The sequence below is a fragment of the Aotus nancymaae genome, unplaced genomic scaffold (assembly GCF_030222135.1).
Source record: "Aotus nancymaae isolate 86718 unplaced genomic scaffold, 86718_ANA_hifiasm-v0.15.2.pri h1tg000041l, whole genome shotgun sequence".
Taxonomy (NCBI): Eukaryota; Metazoa; Chordata; class Mammalia; order Primates; family Aotidae; genus Aotus; species Aotus nancymaae.
The window spans coordinates 30,182,834-30,205,442 of NW_026988455.1; the positions used below are offsets into that span (position 1 = coordinate 30,182,834).

At 41.7% G+C, this 22,609-nt stretch overlaps 1 protein-coding gene across 5 annotated transcripts in view; it reads left to right on the forward strand.

Moving 5' to 3' along the window:
- The window catches only part of FRMD3 (FERM domain containing 3), a 297,724-nt gene that overhangs the window by 195,036 nt on the left and 80,079 nt on the right, over window positions 1–22,609 (forward strand). For all 5 annotated transcript variants that reach the window (XM_012472145.2, XM_012472144.2, XM_064361621.1 and 2 more), the window contains one exon: window positions 6,478–6,601. In XM_012472145.2, coding sequence (XP_012327568.1) covers window positions 6,478–6,601 — 124 coding nt within the window. The remainder of the gene's footprint in view (window positions 1–6,477; window positions 6,602–22,609) is intronic.

Genomic DNA, 22,609 nt, shown 5'->3' on the forward strand with positions numbered 1-22,609 from the left:
TGAGAGACGGAGGCCTTCAGGGCCTGAGGCATCATATGGCCAGGGATGGGCCAAACACCCAAGTGAAGATGACTCAGGTGCTCTGTTCCCCTGGACCAGGAGAGGCAGCTGGAGGGACTCAGATGATCCAGCTATTTGTAGCATGAACATTAACAGCATGTTTATGAGAGAGAAGGTGGGGTGGTGGGGGAAGACAGAGTGGGAGAGATGTTTGTGCCAGTTTTCCAATGGATCTGGAATAACACTGGAGATTCTGATGGGTCATTAGCTGGTCATCGGTGATGATCATCTGCCTACCACAACACCGAGCTTATCACTGCTTGAGAAACCCACCATTCTCCTGGAGATTCCCCTTTGGTCCGCTGCCCTCCCTGTGGGGTGCTTTGTGCCGTGATCCTCTTCCTTTGATCAACTTCCCAGTTGTGTTGGGTCTCTCTGAGCATGCTGAAGTGAGTGGGTGCTGTTTTTCGTCCCCTTCCCTGGGAACAGCCTCATCCTGGGTAGCAGATTTTGGCAGAGGTGTTAAAACCCTTGCATATTTTCTTGTTTAAACACTATGGTTGATACTGTGACGGGAAACAGCCCTTTCATTGGCACTGAGGTAGAGAATGTGCTTCCGAAAGCTGCCTGTCTTACCTCGGAGTGAAAGGACTGTAAATCCCATAATTCCCTTCCTCCATGGTGAAGGCTGCACATCCTGAGTTAGGATGCACTGTCTTAGGTAAGAGACAAGGGAATCGATACTAATCCAAGCAACAGACCAGCATATGAGGATTTCAGAATGCACGTAGGCATCAGTGAATTACCATCAATTCTCCAAGGACAAGCTTAATATGGATCTATAATGGAAAGCTTGCCATCCTGTTTTCTGTTTGAAGTAAACCCACAGAGCCTCCATCCAGACGATCAGGGCCCTATTTTATCCCTCATTGCAATTATCAGTGACCCCCCCCACACACACACACACAGAAAAACTAGAGTGGGAAATGGACGGGCAGACCTCAAAAAGACCTTTTGGCTCTCAAATGCAGTGCTGTCTGTGGTCATTTACAGCAAATTCAGTAAAAGCAGTTCATAAAGGTCTGATTCTTGGGTGAGCACTTCGGCAGCTCTGCAGGTCATTCACAAATGCAGATATAGATGGGCTTTTCAGAACTGCTTATTCCTGCAGAGTAACAGGGAAGAGGGAGTAAGTGATTAGTAATCAAGAGGCACTGTCATTCCTCATCGTCTTGTTTGCTAACGCTCTTTCAAGGAGTGTGTTTTAAGCTTCAGTCTATTCTGAGTTTATCAAAAACAGTGAATCAAGTTGGCTGTGGTGGTGCATACCTATAATCCCAGCTACTTGGGAGGCTGAGGCAAGAAGATTGCTTGAGGCCAGGAGTTTGAGACCAGCCTGGGCAACATAGCAAGACCCTGTCTCTGCAAAGAATACAAAACCAGACAATCACCTGGAGTTTTGCTGCCTGCACATACTGAATCCAACAAGCATGTTCAAGACACGCAGTGCATTTTCTTTGATAATACAAATTGCAAAACAAACACAGAATCCTTGGGATCTATTTATATTCTTTCTTGGTAAAAATATCTTTATTTCCTGTTCCTTTAACAAAACAGCACCACAGAGGGGAATTCAACTTATTTTCCCTGCCTGGTTTGTTCAACTCCTGTAGAAATCTTGACTTCTGCTGATTATTCAGAACTCAGTCCAGAAGTCACTTCCTCTGATAAGACTACCTGGACCACTCGAGCTAAAGCAGCTCCCTCCTGCATGTCATTTTTTCTCAGACCCATGTTTTGTTTTCTTGCAAGCACTTAGAGCTTGAATTGTTTTGGGGCCTATTATGCATTTCCTCCTATGAAGAATCTAATTCCATGGGAGTAGGATCTGGGTGCTTTTTCACAGCAGTCTTCCTGTGTCTGATACGCAGCAGGTTCTCCACTAAATATGTTAAATGAATCAGAGCACTTGCCTGAAATGAATCAGGGCACTTGCCTGAACTCCAGGTGATTGATTGGTTTTGTATTTTTTGTAGATAGGGTCTCACTGTTACCCAGGATGGTCTCAAACTCTGGCCTTGAGCAATCCTCCTACCTCAGCCTCCCAAGTAGCTGGGATTACAGGTGTGTACCACCACACCCGGCTTGACTGACTGTTTTTAATAAACTTAGACTATACCGAAGCTTAAAATGTGCCCTGATTAACCATAGTTAAATGAATCAGGCACAATCATTTAATGTCTAGTCAAATTTAACATTTAGTTAAATGACTGTGCCTGTTTCATTTAACCATAGGGAAAGATTGGTTGGTCGCCTGCTGGGATGGTATCACTACCTCATTCATTTATTTGTTCATGTGTTCTCCAAACATTTCCTGAGCAGTTGCGAGGGGGCCACATGGCCATATCAAGTTCCTGTGGGGAGATGGACAAGGAAACAGGCCATTGTGACCCTGCATTGATGGCAAGATAGAGGGACACACAGCCCCAGTCCCTGCTATGAGTGTCCCAGGAGGGCTTCTGACTCAGCAAGGGTGGGTCAGGGAAGGCTCCTGAAGGGGCTGGCCCTGGAGCTAAATGAAGGTCCTGCCTCTCAAATGCTTTTGGAATGAGTCCTTTCCAAACCAAGGGAAAGCCTCTTGCTTTCTAAACTTATCATTTCTGATCTTACTCACCCTTTCACTTCAAACTCATTGGATTTTTCTCTTAGAATGGAATCCTTTTAGGAAAGTGTTGGAGCTGGTTTCAAACCATAGGGCCTCCAGTTGTATGTCATTTGTCACAACTTCAACTTGCAAGTCACACGCAGGAGGGAGACCCACAGCTGCTTACCCAACTCCTCTTGGTGTGAATAGCTAGAAGTCTTTATTCATTTAAAAAACTGCCTTCTGCTTAAGGAGAGGTCAGAGTTAAAGACAAGCTTTAGGGGATCAGAGAGCAGGGCCTGTGATGGGGGCAGTGTTAATCTTTATTTTTTCAGCAACCCAGTACCCTGTGCAGTCTTCATGGCATTTCTTCTCTAACTTTTCTAACATTTGCAGTGTTTAACATTGCAAGTCTGTAATACTTCACTAGATTTCCTGGAAAGAGAAGTGCATCCCTACAAACAACCCCCTCCCTCACCAACCACTCTGCAAGCTGACATTTGCACTGAAGATGACCCAGTTTCATATTGGTGGTCCATTATCCCATCACCTTTGGAAAATGGAAGCACTGGGTTAGTCCATCTCCTAAATATTAATGCCTGCAGCTAGCTCACCGGGGCATGAACGTGTATGTGTGTGTAGGTGGGTATGTTGTGTGTATTTCTTTTGGAGCATGGGTTGAGTTAATCATCACTTTATGGCCCACTCTCATCATTGGACCCTTTAGGCCCATGGATTGATTGATTGATTTTCCCTTTTTCATTATTCTCCATTTCCACTCCTGAGGGCAACCCTGGGTTCATATGTATATCTTTGTCTTTGTATCCATTCTTATAAAATGATTGATTTGTTTTGTGCTTACATGCTTCTAAATTTTACAAATTAAATGATGCTATAGAACTCATTGTATGCCCTCCTTCTTGTGCTCAGAACACTGCTTTTGGGATCCATCCATATTGCTGGACATACTTCTATTGTGTTGATTTTAACTGTGACAGGGTGTCCCAAAGGGTGTGTCTTCCACGTATGTCCCACCAACAATAAACACCCAGGTTGCCTCCAACTTCTGACTATTATGATTAATGCTGTGATAGAAAACCTTGAACATATCCTTTTTTGCACCCAGAGGTTTTCTAGGAAAAATGCCCAGAAATGGGATTGCTTGGTCATAATATTTGACTAAATACTCCTACCTTGCTCTCTAGAGGAGCAGTGTGCATCTAGCACCCTTCAGCAGTGCACAAGTATTTTTGTTTTCTCATGTCTCTGCCAACTTCCTAGTTTTATTGCCAATGTTATAAAGTAACATCTTGTTTTGGTTTGCATATCTCTAAGTATTAATGCATTTGAGCATCTCTCCCTACATTGGCCTTTTGGGTTTCCTCTTCTTTGAATTGTCTGTTTGTATCCTTTGACCATTTCTCTATTGGTCTTCCTATCCATTAGAAAAATGATTTGTAGGGATTTCTTCTTTATTCTAGATATTAGTCCCTGTCAGCTCTAGATTGTGAAAATATGGTCTTTCAAGTTGTCATCTCTCTATTACTTTGACTCTGATGTCCTTTAATAAACAGAAATAAATTTTGATATGATCAAATTGATCAGTTTCCCCTTTGTGACTGATATTATTTTGAGTCTTATTTTGGAAGTCTTCCCTCCTTGTGGTGTATATTCTAGGTTGTTTTAAGAACTCTGTAATTTGATTTTTTTTCAGAAGCTTTAAAGAGCTTTGCTTTCCTCCTGGTTAGATCCTTTTCCAGTCTTTGGATGACGTGACAATGAAGGGACAGTGGATACACATTAGAGAGTTGGCTGTAATTTTTCAAATGCACTCATTTTTTTCTTCTTCAAAGTCATATTGGTGATCAGGTTCTTCTAATACAATTTTCCCTCTATTTTTAGTCTACTCTCCTGGGCCATATCTTCTGTTTCTTCCAGAGACAGTGCTTCTTCTGGCTCATTTTCCTTAGCATGCTCATGGAACCCATAGCAAGTGTTCTTGATGTCAGACATCACCTTTGCTATGGTTCACACACCCATTTCTGCTTGGCCTTCTGGGTGCTCACAGATGTGTAGGCATTTCTCTTTTTACCCTTGAAGATCCTCTGGATGTGCCCTTTGTTAGTGTCAGCTGATGAATCATGAAGTATGTAAATTTGTAAAGAAGAGCTTTATTTCTCAAAAAGGCTTGCAGCTTGCAGGGTGACCATTCTGACAGGTGGGGAAATGGAGCCTCTGGCCAGAAGCTGGAAACAAGCACTTCAAGGGTGGGAAGAATAAGACAAGGATTTATGCTGAATGGGGTGGCCAAGTATACATGTTCAACAGGTTATAGTAGGAGCTATGACTATTCGCAAAAGGGAAACGCATGCATAGTAGGCTAACATGCAGGCAACATGCATCCCATGTTCACTTTTGGGTGGAAACTTAACATTTAAATGTGTTATGATTAAGGCCTATACATCAAAAGGTGAAGCAGAGGACACAAAGGCCCTGTGTGCACAGCCTCCATGGACTGGCCAGAACCACTTTGTGGCCAGTGGTCTCTTACCAGGAAGGAATGCTGGTCAGTTGCTGTGTCAAAACCACATAGGGAGGGGCAGCATCAGGCAATTGGTTGATATCAGTGGTGCAGTCTTTCAAAAGGACTGATTTCTGTTTAACCCTCGGGGTAGGAAACCTAATAGCAATTAACGACGGAGGGGGTATAGTCTGACCTCATCATGCCTGCGAACTCAGTTTTTAAGGGTTCTCTGGGGTCTCATGGCCAAGTGTGGGCAGTGTTCAGTCTGTTGGGGAGCTTAGGATTTTATTTTGATGTCTCATTAGTTCCCAGTGACAGCTTTAATCTGGTATGCTCTTCTGTCTTAGATGCATACTCTTTAATTTGAAGAGCAATCAATTTGTTTTGAAGTGCAATCCTGCTGGGTTCCTTCTTGTTGTGATTTTTTCCTTGAATAAGCCATACCTGCATAAGCCTCAGAGCAGGCAGCTCCAGTCAGGGAATTCCTGGATGCAGAGGATATTAGCTGTGAATGGAACCCCAAGGAATGTGGATTCCACCTAGAGGTGGTACTACCTCCTATCCTGGGGAGCATTTGGAAATATTGTAGGGCGAGGGTATTAAAGTTTTTTTTAAATTTAAAACATTTTAAATCAAATAACATTATGTATATTTATGGTATACAACCTAATGTTTTGAAATACGCATGCGTTGTGAAATGGTAAAGTCGAGCTCAGAAACATATACATTACCTCATATACTTAGCATTTGTTTCTGTAGTGAGAACAATTAAAAGCTACCCTCTCAATGGTTTGTAAGTATACAATGTGTTCTTTCTAGCTATAGTTTCCATATTGTACAATGCTCTCTTGAATATATGCCTTCTATCTAACTGAAATCCTGTATTCTTAGACTAACTTCTGGGAGAGAGCAGTTTTGATGGTCCCAGTGCCTGGGTAAACTGCTAACATCTAGTACCTGAAGAGTAGAGGTGCTAAGTGTCCTACAGTTCTTTGGAAAATCTGAAAAAATAAAATTGCTCAGCCCCCAAAATGCCAATGGTGTCCCCATTGAGAAACAGTGATTTAAATCCTTTATTATACTGACAAAGAAGGTGAGACCCAGAGAAGATTCTGAAGCCCCCTAGCTCACACAGTTTGATCTGAACTGGAATGTGAGCTTCTAGACACTCAGGCTTTCTCTGGTACAGATATATTTTTTTGGGAGAGCTTATTCCAGCTTCTTCTTTTGGATGGCAGGAGGCATTCCATATGCACCCTGCTCATGTTATTGTTTTTAATCTTTCTCTTTATTTTTTCACTCATTACAGCTGAGCTTGGTGATTACGATCCTGATGAGCATCCCGAGAATTACATCAGTGAGTTTGAGATTTTCCCCAAGCAGTCGCAGAAGCTGGAAAGAAAAATAGTGGAAATCCATAAAAATGAACTGAGGTAATCTGGGTAGATGTTTGTGAAAATGATAAAGGTGAGCAAGTGTTCTTACTGCAGGGAATGTGGAAGTCACATTGTGAGGGAGGAATGTTTGTGATGTATGGGTAGGCTGTTTCGGGTGGCAGCACAATTCTTCTGGGCGCCATCAAGGACACCCTGGTGTCCTTTGTCAATAACAATCTCAATAGTGTGGAGTCCCCTGAGTGGCTGTTTATGAAGCATTAGTAGTTATTACAGCCATATATTTTCTTACACATACGGATTTCTAACCACCTGAGCTTCTGAAAGTGGAATCTAAGGTAAATAAGTAAACCTTTCTGATTTGAATGTCGTATTGTCTTTTTCCCACCTGTGGCCGTTGCTGGGAGCATTGACTCCAAGTAGAGTAGAATCCATTGGCAAGATTCCCTTTGCTGAGCTGCTCTCAGGAAGACAGATTTAGTGTCAGATCCTCCTTTTCTCACCTGCAGTGCTTCGATGATAGCTGTGCAGAAGTGGTAGGAGTAGCAAATTGCATGTAGCATTCACCATGTACCCAACACTGTTCTAAGCACTTTGCACATATTAACTCATTTAATCTCCACAACAACCTAGGAAATAGGTTATTGGTTATTCCCATATTGCAGATGAGGGAACTGAGACACAGAGAGGTTAAACAACTTACCCAGGGTCACACAGCTACTAAGTATCAGAGCTGGAATTTGAATTCCGGCAGCCTGGGTCTAGAGTCTGTGCTTTTAAGCACTGTGTGATGCTTACGCTCTACGTGGACTTCTGGTAATAAAATGAAATGTGTGTAGGGATCATTGCCAACTTGGAATTCAGGTAACTCACGTAGTCCAGTCTGTAACTAATTTAGATACTGTGCAAACTGCCCAAAAAAAATCATTTTGGTAATAGCAACAAGCATGGGCTGTGTTATGACAAGCGTTGATGAAAAACTGCAAGAGCTGAGATGCTTCCATCTTCTAGGCCTCTGGTAAGTTTAAAGAAAATTGCATCACTGAATTATGCATTCTGGAACAGACATCTGTCCCAAAGTGAGGGAATTGCTCAAGCTCCCGCCTTTATGCAGGCGCGCCCTCTACTGGTGAATCTGGGAAGAGTATACGTGAGGGCATTCAAGGTGGTAGCTCATTTCAGCTGGGAAAATATGACGCTTATTCTTAGAGATAAAGATGATTAGACATCAAAACATTGTACCTCTTTCAGAAAGCAACATTCCATCTACGTGGGTAACTTTAGAGTATTGTCTCCTGATGAAAAGCCTTGTTGAAGATGCATGAAATTCTCACTACTCTTGCTGTTTTGGAGACAAGTGTACTAGAGGTAGCAATGAAGTTCCAATACTTCTGTGGAGGGGTTTGTGGCAAAGCAGTGTTCTGAAGAGCACAGGGTGAGAACCCTTGGAGGAAGGAGTTGCAGCCACTGTTTGAATTGGTAGGAGATGAGAATGGAAAGGTTTCCTATGCCCTGCATTTGCAGTGCCTCTAATGCTCGGAACATATGATAATAATACACATTTATTGAGCATTTACTTACTAGATGCCAAAACATCACGCTAAGAGCTTTAAGTGCATCGTCCCACTCGGTTCTCCCAAACTCTATTAGATGACTGCTATTGTTCTTTCTGGTACGGGATGAGGAAGGTACAAGCTGACGTGGTTAAAGGACTTGTGCTGAGTAAATAGTAGAGTCAGGACTTGAACCTTGGGTTACCTGGTTCAAAGTATGCCCATGCTCTTATCCCTTTGTTGAGTGTTTAAAGGGAATCAGATAGTTGGGTGGGTGTTTCATGGTGATCACCATGTCAGCAGTGCCTGAGGATGGAGAACCAGGGCAGGACACCAGTTAGTAATTTCTGGTGTTCATACAAGAAGCGGTAAGGACCTGAAAAAGAGTAAGAGTAAAGGAAATGGAAAGAAGAGAGTCATGAGAGGTGTTGCAGCCAGACTTGGTGATCCACAGTTTCATGAGAAAATGAGTGAATCAAAGAAGATTCCAGGTTGTTTTATTAACATTCAGAAAGCTGTAGCTTGAATCCTGAGCCCGCACCTGGGTTTGCGGATATCCTTGGAAGTGGTCATCACACACTCAGGGAAGACAGAAGGTCATCACTCAGTCTCACGTTATAAATCTGGGAAGTAAGTTCCGTGGTTTGATCAAAGCTGCTGTTCTATGGCGTATGTGGTCCTGCACGTTTGTAACATTCAGAAAGCCTTTGTGAGGAGGTCAAAGTTAAATGCCTGAAGGTTGAACCTGTCAGGAATCATACTACATTGCAAGGACAGCTTCAGGGGGTATTTTCCCGTGTATTTTTGCTCATTCTCTCTAAGTAGTCCTGTATTTCATTCAGCATCAGTGCATCAGAGAGATATTTTTGGTTTGGAGGGTAAGACAAGAAGAGCAGAGGAGGCTGACAGTGCAAGGGAGAGGAGCTTTCTTGCATCTGGTGGGAACCTACTACAGAGACTGAAGGTGCTCTGGGGGTGCCGCCAGCCCTTCACACACAGGTCAAGAAACTGCTGTGCATCTTGTGTACAGATCTGGGCCTTGGTTGAATTACTCTGCACACCTGACCATGCCAGGAAGGAGTCATGGATGGAGGAGACCTGTGTGAGGCTGCGCCAAGGCATGGCCATCCTGCTCTCCAGTGTCACCACAACACTCGTGACCCTCCCACACAGCCAGGGATAGTGGTGGGTGGATAGAACTGCTGTTCTGAAGACTTCCTGAGGGGATTCCAGTTGGTCTTTGCTGGGGTTTGAGAGACCCAATAAATAACCTCCTTCTTCCTGTCTCCTCTCTGAACCAGCAGAGAAATAAAATACAGTAGGTGCTTAAATATTAGCAGAAATGATGATTAACAAGGAGATCAACATGTTTGCCTGGGGAGGGGGTGGTTTCACAACCTTCTCCCAGCCTTTTTATTGATTAGGATTATTCTGCTCCTATGATCTCTGAGAAAGGAACAAAAGCTGCCATTCGTGGCAGAAAACTAATCAGAGAGAAAGAAGAAATTTCCTCTGTGGGAGGCTACACACTGCTTGAAGGTCAGACCAAGATGGGCTGATAGATAGGCATGAATAACAGAGTTTTTGGGGGAGGGGAGACAGAGAGAGAGAGAGAGGAAGAGAGATTGAGATTGATTCATTCTTCCTTGGAGTTTTAAGAAGACCAAGATTTTAAGAAGAGTTTTCATGAACTAAATTAGATTGATGACTGAAGACTGAAGGTAAAATTTCATTCTTGGATCAATGTTTCTTTTTCTGAATCTTTGACTGTACTGGAGGAGGTAGGGTAGGGAGAAGTCACAGTTTTGCCATTATAGTAGCATATTATAGTTTTTGATTATCTCTGTATCAGTCAAGATCAATTAGATTTTGCTGAGGAAACAAACCCCCAAAGCCTGGTGGCTTAGAGAAAGAAAGGCTTCTTCTTTGCTCTGCTCTGTGCCCATCAGAAGCCAGCTGGGGGACTCTGCCCATCATTGTCACTCAGGGAAGTCAAAAACTTGGATTTGCCAGATGTTGAGTCACAAGGAAAAGAGCTCTGGAAGGTCATGCTTCATCTCGGAAGTGATTCATATCACTTCTACTTACAACTCTCTGATCAGGACCAGTCCCAGGATGTCACCCAGCATCAAGGAAGTGCAATTCTATGGTGTTCAGAAGGTAGTATGAGCTGGAAACAGTGGGTAAACCTTAATGGCTTTCACAACCTCATTGACTAATAGAGTTGTTTTTCTTTTTTAAAGAGACTTTTTTTATTTTTTATTTTAAAGAGATGTTTAGGTTTACAGCAAAATTGAAAGGAAGGCACAGAGATTTCTTCCATACCCCTGCCCCACGCATGCATAGGCTCCCTCATTATCAAGTATCCCTTCTAGAGTGGTACATTTATTACAACTGATGAACCTACATTGATACATTGTAATCACCCACAGTTGATAGTCGACATTAGAGTTCACTCCTGGTGTACACTCTATGGGTTGGATGAATATATAGTATCATTCCACTGCAATACCAATACCATTATAGTATCATACAGAGTAGTTTCCCTGTCCTAAAAATCATTCCTCCTCCTCCCCTAACCCCTGGCAACCACTGATCTTTTTACTGTCTCTATAGTTTTTGCCTTATCCAGAATGTCATAGTTGGAATCATACAAAATGTAGCCTTTCCAGATTGGCTTATTTCGCTAAGTAATTTGCATTTAAGTTTCCTCTGTATCTTTTCTGGGTTTGAGAGCTCATTTCCTTTTAGCACGATTCCATTGTCCATATGTGTCATAGTTTATCCATTCACCTGCTGAAAGACATCTTGGTGGTTTCCATCTGAGCAATTATGAACAAGTCTGCTATAAATATTTGTGTGTAGGATTTTGTGTGCACATAAGTTTTCAACTCCTTTAGGTAAATACCAAACACCATGATTGCTCTACATATGATAGAGTATGTCTGGTTTTATAAGAAAATGCCACACTGCTTTCCAAAGTGGCTGTACCATTTTGCATCCCCACCAGCAATGAATGAGAGTTCCTGTTGCTCCACATTCTTGCCAACGTTTGGTGTTGTCAGTGTTCTGGATTTTGGTCTAATAGATGTGTAGCTAATAGAGTTTCATTGAGAAAGATTTTTATAGAGACATCTTTGGGCCTTTTAATATCACGTGCACTAGATAATATGGAAATATATCACTTATATAACCCACTGAGCTAAATGATTCTTCTAGGTAAGGGTTAAATATTTTTGGCTTTCTGGGTCATATGGTCTCTAGTGCAGGTACTCATGCTTTGGTAAAGCAAAAGCGGATATAGACAATTCATAAATGAGTGGGCCATGATTCAATAAAACTGTATTGGCAACACAGGTGGCAGGCCACATTTGGCCCACGGATCCTAGCTTGCTGACTCCTGTTCTAAACACATGGCAGAGCAGGTATGGAATCAATTTCTATTTCACTCTCCTGCCTCTGTAGATAATTTTAAGTCATCAGGAGCCATATTTGTTTTTAAAACTATATGTGAAAAAGAATCTCTTGCAATTTTCAGACTTTAAGCTTGGTGTGCAGAGATGAGGTCCTACCTGGGACTGATTTAGAAATAGGTTATTCCTCCCTCTAGAGCCCTCTAGTGACTGGAGGAAGCCATTGCTGCAACCCCAACAGATGATGGTCCTCTGTTCTTTTTGTCCCTCTTGTTTTCTATTTTCCACAGCTTTAATCAAAGCCATCTGGGGTAAGAAGAAATACCCATTCCATTAGTCCTGAGGGTGCGCAGAGGGAGTTTAAGATCAAGAATAAGATTGCTTTTACCATAAAGAACCCTGATAGACTTTGCTGGAGGTATTTCCTAGAATTTCTACTCAGCTAGTCTTCCTCTCATCATCAGTTTATCAGGTTTCTCATTAGAGACAGAGACATTTGCATTAACTTCAGTCATAGGTCATCAGCTTTTAAATATTCAAAAGACTCAATTGGCAGTAAAGCAGTTTTGATGAAGTATAATCTTTGCCCTTAAAGAACAGGAAAATCATCCAACTAGCCACCACCATAATGATCCAGGGCAGTGAGGTTTGTGCTGGAAGCAAGAATGACACAGCGTGATTTTTAAACAGAGTAATTATCTCTATTTCTTAAAGGTTATAGTCTCTGTAAATCATGTGCCATGGCTATAGTTTAAAAAAATGGAGTTATTTTAAACATGTCTAGCTTTCTAGAAATAAATTCCCTTACATGAGAAATATCCTCTACCTTTGCTTCTGATGAATAGATCACAAGTGCCCTCTTAAGAAATGTTTTTGTCATTTTTGAGAAGTGTGTTTATTGTGTAAAAAGAAGATGAGAAATAAATGTCTAGTTATTTTACAACCCCAATCTTTCTTAAGGTGCATTTTCTCTTTGTCATCGATCTTCCCTCTCCCTGTATCATTTCCCTTTCCAAGTCCCTTCCAAACTCATAGAATCTCTCTCCTTGGTAGATTATTAAATCAATTTCTATTTTTTTATTGCTATTTGGTATAGCACCTTTCTTAGGAAGGCGGAAGATGGGCTGATTTGGCGTCAAATTCATTTGCTGTAAAAATGAAGTTCTTGCATTTTGTGGCCTCGAGTAAGGGACATTTCTAGGGAGGGATGGGCTGGGACAAGCGGTGTGCACATCGAAGCTATTAATGTTTTTTATACAGGTGAAATCTAGCTATTGTGACCGTAAGGTGGAAAAAGCAATGTTACCAAAGTGCAATGTGGCCATGAATAAGAAGAGAGGGGTAGGCTGGGTGTGGTGGCTCACGCCTGTAATCCCAACACTTTGGGAGACTGAGGCGGGCAGATCAATGGAGGTTGGGAGTTCATGACCAGCCTGACCAACATGGAGAAATCCTGTCTCTACTAAAACTACAAAATTAGCCGGGCGTGGTGGCACATGCCTGTAATCCCAGCTACTCGGGAGGCTGAGGCAGGAGAATCGCTTGAACCTGTAATGTGGAGTTTGTGGTGAGCCGAGATCGTGCCATTGCACTCCAGCCTGGGCAGCAAGAGCAAAACTCTGTCTCAAAACAAACAAACAAACACACACCAGAAGGAGAGAGGGGTTATATTATTAAAAGTAGGAGTCAGTCATTCCTTAATACATTCTCTGATTATAGCTCACATGTGATTCTAACTTATGCATAGAGCCAAAGATGCTTTGAACTTTCAATGAGACTATAACAGTGTATTTATCCAGAGGATATTTATCCATCCTTCTATCCATTTATAATTCATCCATACATCCATGCATCTTTCTATCCATCCATTTATACAACAAATATTTATTGAAGGGGCAGCTTTGCATGGGGCACTGTAGTGGCGTGGGATGGCCTAGAACCAGATTTTCAGCTATTTCATCCCCAAGCTGGGGTCTCCTTCATCATCCACACTCTCCCATGACCTCATGATTCGAAAGATTTTATCTACCAAATAATTCATGAAGAAACAATTAATTTTCCTCCTAATTTTTATTAGTCAAAGACAGTTTTGACTACCATTTAGGGCCTTTGACTATCAAGAGGTTATTAGCCAATAGCAAAGAAATCTGACAGCCAGTTTCCATGCTTGAGGGATCCTTAGAGTCCAAAGCAGGAGTTATAAATTGACAGTCCTTGGACAACACTATGACCCAGATGTAATTGGAGCCAAATAATAGCTCTAAAAGAACCAGTTGCCATAACGTTCTGGCTTTAATTGCAACTGGGGGGTTTGGTCACATGGCTCCCTGACTTCAGTGTGGCAACACTCAGCAGCAATGCCTCTTAAAAAGAATCCTTTGAATTGCCACCAACCCTGCTCTGCCAATTTACCTTCTCCTCAAATTGAGTTTGCAACCACCATTTTCTTTTTTTTAACAGATAAGGGAACAGAGTTCTGAGAAATTGACTTATCCAAGGCTACACAATTATGAAGCAATAGAACTTGACCTGAAATTTGCATTTCCGTACCCTGCACTCTACTATCTTTCTAAGTTGCTGCTCTTCTATAAGCCTTGTCCCTGCATGGCCCCAGGGTGTTACCACTATCCCTCATAGCATGGCAGCTACCCACATTTGCATCATTTTATCTAATGCTCTGCATAGAGATGGTCCCTAAAGGGTTTGCAAGAGATAATGCCCCTCTCTAAGTAAAAGAATGGAAATGACAGACTAGGAACTCTCATTTCCTTTCTATTTAGGATGTAGAAAGGCATGAGATATTGATCTCTCTCAACACCAAAATAACACCAACAAGATGGCTAAATTACAAAATCATATTTTCTGAACCCATCTGAGAGCTGAAGATGCAAAGAGACCTAAAAGTACTAAAATCCAGAATGTCCCTCTTAGGAGAGTAGAGACCCACAGCTGCTTTCACTTCTGGTGGAGTGACAGGAGGAGGATGATTATGCCCTAGGTCGGGGCTAAGGGCAACTAGGCAAACGTTTAACCAGCATGAGAGCTGAGTGGAATCCCCCAGAGGCACTCCAGACCTTCAGCCTAGGGTGGCGCAGCCGTTGTTGATGGCAGGAGACAGGATGACAGGGAGGAGAAAGGTCTTCTGAAGTCCAGAGACCCAGGGATGAGACTGAAGAGCAAAGGAATGTCCCTCCAGCCCACGGTCCACAGGAATGCTATAAAGCATAGAGAGCTCCCTGCAGTCTCTGAGTGCTGAGGTCCCAAGCCCTGCTGAAGGGCAAGTCTTGAGAACACTCCCAAACATTTGAAGCCAGTGATGTGGAAAATCTTATCTTCCAACAAAGCTAAATTTAAGTAAAGTTGTAACCAAGTTGCAGCAAAGTGTAATCTAAGCCAAATTGAGAATTCTGACCATTATATTGGTTTTCTATGCCATTACATTGGTCTTCTGCCCATGAGTTTAATTCTAGAGCTCGTAGGCTCAGATGGGTCAGAGGGAGCCAGAACCACCCCCTTCCCTGCCAGCTGTGTTCCAAACAGTTCCACTCATTTCTAGCAAGACTCACATCTTATTTCACAATTAATGTCCACTAATAATTGGCATTTATTCCTGGGATGTTGTCTGGTTTTGTATTTTATGTAACGGTATGCTAAAAGAGAATCAATACAAGGGAGATTGTTCCCTTTTGTCCAGAAGTACTCAAAACTGGCAGAAGGGAGATTTACAGCTACCTACACAATTACTTGACCTCATATGTTAGAAAAGCCTATCTTTGGAGAATTGTTAGCTCTTTGAAAAGAATTCAACTAATCACTGGTCTCTACCTTTAAATGTCTCATTAGAGACACTATTAATTTGAGCAGAACATTTTCTGGTGCAATATTTGAAAGATAGAAAATCATTATTTTCCATTACCAGAGTTTTTGTCAGAAACAGATGCTCAGTGGGAGATTCAAGAAAAAAACTCCAACATTTCTATTTAATTGATCTCAGTGTCTTCCTGAAAAAATGGATCATTAAAGCGTTTCTTCCTTGGTGAGTCTGGGCCTCAGGAGTCTCCAGTCCTATCAGGGTCTCTGCCTGTTTTCCTTTGGTTTTGATCTTTTTGCCTTTTCTGAGTATAGCAGTTAGCTTTTCCCTGCGTATGACTTTTCCAATTAAGTCTTTTAAATGCTTAGCCAGTGGAGATCTGGGGTTAAGCCCAAAGCAAACAATGCTTACTTGAGAATTATTTTAAAGATGGGCCTTTGCTTTGTGGCAGATATCTTGACATCCTGCCTGACATTCCCCTCAGCAGAGTATTTCTGACTTCAGCCGAACGCAGGGCTAGCAAGGGAACACATGGTAGTCTGAGGGCAAGGACAGAACATAGTGTGTGCTAGGCGCTAGTCTAACTGCTTTACATCTGTTACCTGCTTAATCTTTGCATCAAATCTTGGAGGTAGGTACTGCTTTTACAGAAATACCTTCATTTTGTAGAATCAAATAGACATGACTTCTGTGATTTCCTGTTCCTGGGTTCTGGACCCGGATCAGGGTTCAGAAAATCTTTTTTTATACTGGGTCAACTAGCAAATATTTTAGGCCTTCTAGAGCATACAGTTTTCATTGTAACTACTACCATTGCAGCGTGACAGACAGCATGTATAGACAATATGCAGACAAGTGGGTGTGATGATAATCCAATAAAACTTTATTTATGGACACTGAAATTTGAATGCCATGTAATTGTTATGGGTCATGAAATATTATTATTTTCATTTCTTTAAACCATGTACAAATGTAAAACCCATTCTTAGTTTGAGTTTCAGATTAAAATGGAGATATCACTGTTCTCTAATCAGATCTGAGTATCAATCACCTGGAATGAATTGCCTTATCACTGATAAGTTGCAATGTTTAGAATTTGAAAAAGTTTTAATTTGAACAAATTTTTTAGGTAGGTTGCAGTGGCTCATCTGTGTAATCCTTGCACTTTGGGAGGCTGAGATGGGAGGATCACTTGAGCCCAAGAGTTTGAGACCAGCCTGGGCAACATGGTGAAACCTCATCTCTACAAAAAAAACACAAAAATTAGCCAGATGTAGTGGCATGCTCCTGTAGTCCAAGCTATAGGAGGGTGAAGTGGGAGGAGCACTTGAGTCCAGGAGGTTGAGGCTGCGGTGAGCTGAGATAGCATCATTTTACTTCAGCCTGGGCGATGGAGTGAGACCCTGTCTCAAATAAATGAATAAATTTAAAAATAGATTTAGCAAGTATAAGTGCCATTTTGTTACATAGATATATTGCATAGTGGTGAAGTATGGGCTTTTAGTGTAACCATCACCCGAATAGTGTACATGGTACCCATGAAGTAATTTCTCATCCCTCACCCCTCCCACTCCCTCCCCCTCTGAGTCTCCAGTGTCTGTTATTCCACACTTACATCCATGTGACACATTATTTAGCTTCCACTTATTAATGAGAATGTGTAGTATTTGACTTTCTCTTTCTGTGTTACTAATGGCCTCCAGTTCTATCTGCCTTACTTTTTAAAAACATACGAGGTGGATAGAAACCATGTCATTTTGAAATGCTGTGCCGTGGCATGCAGGAGAGCAGGTAGATGGCTCTTGACCATAAGATATTGGTAATGATGTTGTTTCCAGCCCTGACAAGCACTCCAGAACCTGGTCAGCTTGCATTTGCATCCTGCATTTGCTCATACGTGGCTACTGAGGGCAAATGCAGGATGCAAAAGCAAGTTGACCTTGAGCAATAACCTTGAACAGGTTATTTTTCTCTTTGAGTGTCAGAACTCTCATCCACAAAATGAAGATAACGATTTCAACTTTCTGAATGATAAGTGAAAAAAATTTGTATATTGCTTGGCAATAAAAAATGTTATGCTGCTTGGAATTGCAGAGTTTAGTCCAAGATAGCTCTGCATATGTATCTATTATTCTCCTGATCAATATTTTTTAGCTTGGGGTCCTTTTGGACTGCATAATATTTCATTCAATGATTCATTTATTAAAAAGGCAGAAATTGTGTGTTTTTTTAATCATTACAAAATACATAATATATAAAAGAGCATTTTCAGAGTATATATAATACGTGTATGATTTAAAGAATAAGTGAAAAAACATCCATGATCCCCTAACACTACTTGTGAACGAGAACATCACCAACTGCTCTGAAGTCTCCTGTGTGCCCCTCCCAGACCACCTCCCCATCTCCTCCCTCCCAGACCACCTCCCACTCTCCTCTGTCCCAGACCACCTCCCCCTCTCCTCCCTCCCAGACCACCTCCCCTTCTCCTCCCTCACAGACCACCTCCCCCTCTCCTCCCTCCCGGACCACTTCCCCCTCTCCCCCCTCCCGGACCACCTCCTCATCTCCTCCCTCCCAGACCACCTCCCACCTCCTCCTTCCCAGACCACCTCCTCCCTCCCAGACCACCTCCCCCTCTCCCCCCTCCCGGACCACCTCCTCATCTCCTCCCTCCCAGACCACCTCCCACCTCCTCCTTCCCAGACCACCTCCTCCCTCCCAGACCACCTCCCCCTCTCCCCCCTCCCAGACCACCTCCCCCTCTCCTCCCTCCCGGACCACTTCCCCCCTCCCCCCTCCCGGACCACCTCCTCATCTCCTCCCTCCCAGACCACCTCCCACCTCCTCCCTCCCAGACCACCTCCCCCTCTCCCCCCTCCCAGACCACCTCCCCCTCTCCTCCCTCCCAGACCACTTCCCCCTCTCCCCCCTCCCGGACCACCTCCCCATCTCCTCCCTCGCAGACCACCTCCCCCTCTCCTCCCATAGGCACGCTCTTCTGAATTTTGGGTTGCTTATTCTCTTGTTTTGCTTTTATAAATGTATTAGTGAATAATATATTGATTCAGTTTTGCCTATTTTCACTTTCATGTAAATGGACTTATACTGTATTCTCGTGTCTCATTTTTCCCGCATCAACATTGTATTTATGAGATTCTTCCACATTGATATATACAGCCATAGGCCTTCATTTTCACTTCTGTGTAATTACTTTTCTATCATATGAACTTCCCATGTTTTATGTATTCATTCTCCTGTTGCTGAACATTTGGGTTGCTTCCAGGATTTTGCTATTGCAGGCACAGTTCCTATGGTTTCTTGAATATTTCTCCTAAGGCACGTGTGCAGGACTCCCTAGTGTAAGTACAAACCTAAGTGTGGAACTTGCCAGAGTTTGCACTTTAACTTTTCTAGGAAATGGCAGTTTATTTGCTGAAGGAGTTGCTCTGCCTTATGTTCACACCAACAATAGGTGAGAGTTCCCAGGGTTCCCAGTGCTTCATATCCTTTCTGCTTTCATTTATTTTTTTTCTTAAATGTTTAAAAATGGAAGTATGACACAGGGTCAGAGAAGTGTGCAAATGTAAAGCTCAATAAATTATTATAAGGCAAGCATGTATGAAGTTGCCACCCAGGTCAAATAGAGAATTGGCAACATCTCAGAAGTCCCTGATATGCCCTTTCCAGGAGTTACTTTCTCCCTCTAACCCAAAGGTAATCATGTCTCTGGCTTTTAACACATTAGTTTTGTTTTGCTCATTTTTGAAAGCCATAGAAAGAGAATCATACAGTGTATATCCATTTATATCTGATATTTTAGTGTGTTTTGTCTTACTATAACTGAATACCAGAGACTAGGTAATTTATAAAGAAAAGAAGTTTATTTTTTACAGTTCTGAAGTCTTGGAAGTTTAAGGTCTAGGGACTGCATCTGGTGAGGGCCTTCATGCCGGTGGGGACTCTCTGCAGAGTCCTGAAGTGGTAGAAGGCATCACATGACAAGAGGGCATGAGCATAGCTAACTGAATCTATTCATGAAGTCAAACCCTCATAAAATCAATTACCTCTTAAAAGCCTCACCTCTTACTATTGTAGCTTTGGAGATTAAGTTTCAACATGAGTTTTGGAAGGGACAAATATGTAAACAGTAGCATTTGGCTTCTTTTATTCATGTTATTTTTATGATATTTATTCATCTTGTAGTATGTAGCTTTAAGTCAGCAATTTTCATACCTGTATATTTCATTGTCTATTCATTCTACTTAGTTGATAGACATTTGAGTTGTTTTCTAGTTTTGCTATTGCAAATAGCATCACTATGAAAATTCTATATATTTCTTGATGCAACATGCACTAATTTCTCTTGCATATATAACTATGAGTGTAATTGCTGTATTATAGGGTAAACATGTTCAACTTTAGTAGATAATGCCAAAGAGTTTTCCAGATTAGTTCTACCAAATATCCACCAGAAGTCTATGAGGGTTTCTTTTGCTGTATATTCTCACCAGCGCTTGCTTTTGTTAGTCTTTTTAACTGTAGCTACCAGATGGAGATGTTAGTGGTTTCTCATAGTTTTAATTTGTATTTTATGATAGCATAGAACATGCTGACTAGATGCAGGATTATGTACCTCCTCTATGGAGAAGAGCCATAATAATAAGTAGAGCCATTTCAAACAGATCATCTAGGAGAGACTGCTAGGATTTACCAGAGAGGAGATGGGAAGCACTAGAAGTAAGGAGAGGGTTCGAGGCAGTGCCTAGCTGGGAACTGACTGATAGTCAGGAGAGGCTCCTGGACATGGGGAAACAGTAAGAGAAAAACCTCCAGCGATCAACTTTTATGATCTTGGCTATGGGAGAAACTCTGACCCATCAGGGCCTTGGGCTTGACACGTGGAGCTGCCTAAAGATTGCACAGAGACATTGCTCCAGAGAGAGAATCTACATGGAATCCCACAGGCATCCGAGCCTAGAGTAGCTTCAGCTGGGCAACATCTTGAGAGCCTAGCTACTGGAGATCTACAGACATGGCTGCTGCTGCCGTGCTGCTGCAAGGAGGGGAGAGGAGAATGAGTGCTTCCACACACCCCTAGGAGGATCCCTACTGTCTTGCTGTGAGCTGCTGTTGAGACTTAGATGTGAGTGGACTGCACTCTCCACACCTTCTTGTCTGCACTGCTTGCCTGGGAGAGATCCCACCCTCTCTGTTCTCAGGCCCAATCCACCATTTTGAGAGTTTAATGATGGGCTGCCACTTGACCTTGGACTGTTTGGGTTGATGTGGTTGCAGTTGCCACCTGGCCAAGGAGGGACAGGGAATCCAGGCTCTCCTATTGTATATAGGACAATACTCACTGCCCTGCAATGGGCTACTATGAGACTGAGATATGAGTGGACCATACTCTCCAGAGCTTCTTGTCCACATTTCCTGCCTGGGAAGAGCCCTGCTCTCCCTGGTCATAGCCATAGATGTCATTTAGAGGGTTTAACACTGGGCTGCACTCCATCATGGGCTGAGTTCAAGTTGTCATGGCTGCAACCACTGTCCGGTTGAGAAGGGACAAGGAAACTAGGCTCTCTTTTTCATGCCCAGGACAATACCCATTGCCCTGCTAGGGGCTGCTTTGAGATAAGGACTAAAGTGAACTGAAACTCAAGAGGATATAACAATTCTAAATATATAAGCCACAAAATCAGTGTACTCCACTCAAAAAAGCAAATATTACTAGACCTAAAGAGATAGACAGAAATACAATAATAGTGGGAAGTTCAACACCCCACTCACAGTACTAGATAGATCATCAAGACAGAATATTAATAAACACTGAACTGAAGTTGGACTTTAGACCATGTAGACTTAGACATTTACAGAACATTATACCCAATAACTACAGAAAATCATTCTTTTAATCAGCACATGGAAAAGTCTCCAAGATAGACCATATATAAGGCCACAGAAAATGTCTTAACAAGTTAAAAAAATCAAAATTGTATTAAATATCTTCCCAGACCACAGCAGAATAAAGCTAGAAATCAGTACAAAGAGGAATGCTTGAAACTATACGAATACATGGAAATTAAATGGCATACTCCTGAATGATCACTGGATCAATAAGAAAATTAAGACAAATTTAAAAATTTTTTGAAATAAATGAAAATAAAACACAATATGCCAAAACCTGTGATATACAACAGAAGCATTGCTAAGAGGGAAATTTATAGCATTAAATGCCTACATCAAAAAAAGTAGAAAGATCACAATATAACCTAACACAGTACCTCAAGGAACTAGAAAAACATGAACAAACTAAACCCAAACTTAGCAGAAGAAAAGAAATAACAAAGATCAGAGCAGAATGAAATGGAGACAAAAAAAAATACACAAGATCAACCAAACAAAAAGTTGATTCTTTTGTTTTGAAAAAAGATAAACAAAATTGATAAACCATTCTCCAGACTAACCAAGAAAAGGAGAAGATCCAAATAACACAATGAGAAGTGAAAAGGAGACATTACAACTGATACCACAGAAATACAGAAGATCATCAGAGACTATTGTGAATAGCTATATACTCACAAACCAGAAAACCTAGAGGAAATGAATAAATTCCAGCCTCATAAAATTGAACCAGGAAGAAATAAAACTTCTGAACTGACCAATAATGAGTAGTGAGACTGAGTCAGTAATAAAAAAAATCTCTCAACAACAACAAAAAAGCCCAAGACAAGATGGATTCACAGCTGAATGCTAGCAAACATGCAAGGAAGAACTAATACCAATCTTTCTGAAACTATTCTAAAAAATAGAAGATGAGAGAGTTCTCCTTAACTAATTCTGCAAGGCCAGTATCACCCCGATACCCAAAACAGAGAAGGACACAACAAAAAAAGAAAATTACAGACCAATATCCCTGATGAACATAAATGCAAAAATCCTCAAAAAAATACTAGAAAATCAGATCCAACAACACATAAAAAGGAAATACACCATGATCAGGTGTGATTTACCCCAGGGATGCAATGATGGTTCAATATACATAAATCCATAAATGTGATACATCACATACAGAATTAAGGACAAACACCACATGATCACCTCAATAGATGAAGAAAAATCATTTGATAAACTTCAGCATCTCTTCATGATAAAATCCTCAATAACCCAGGCATAGAAGGAACATATCTTAACATAATAAAGGCAATATATGACAACTCCACAGCAAACATCATATTTAACAGGAAAAACTTCAAAGCATTTTCTC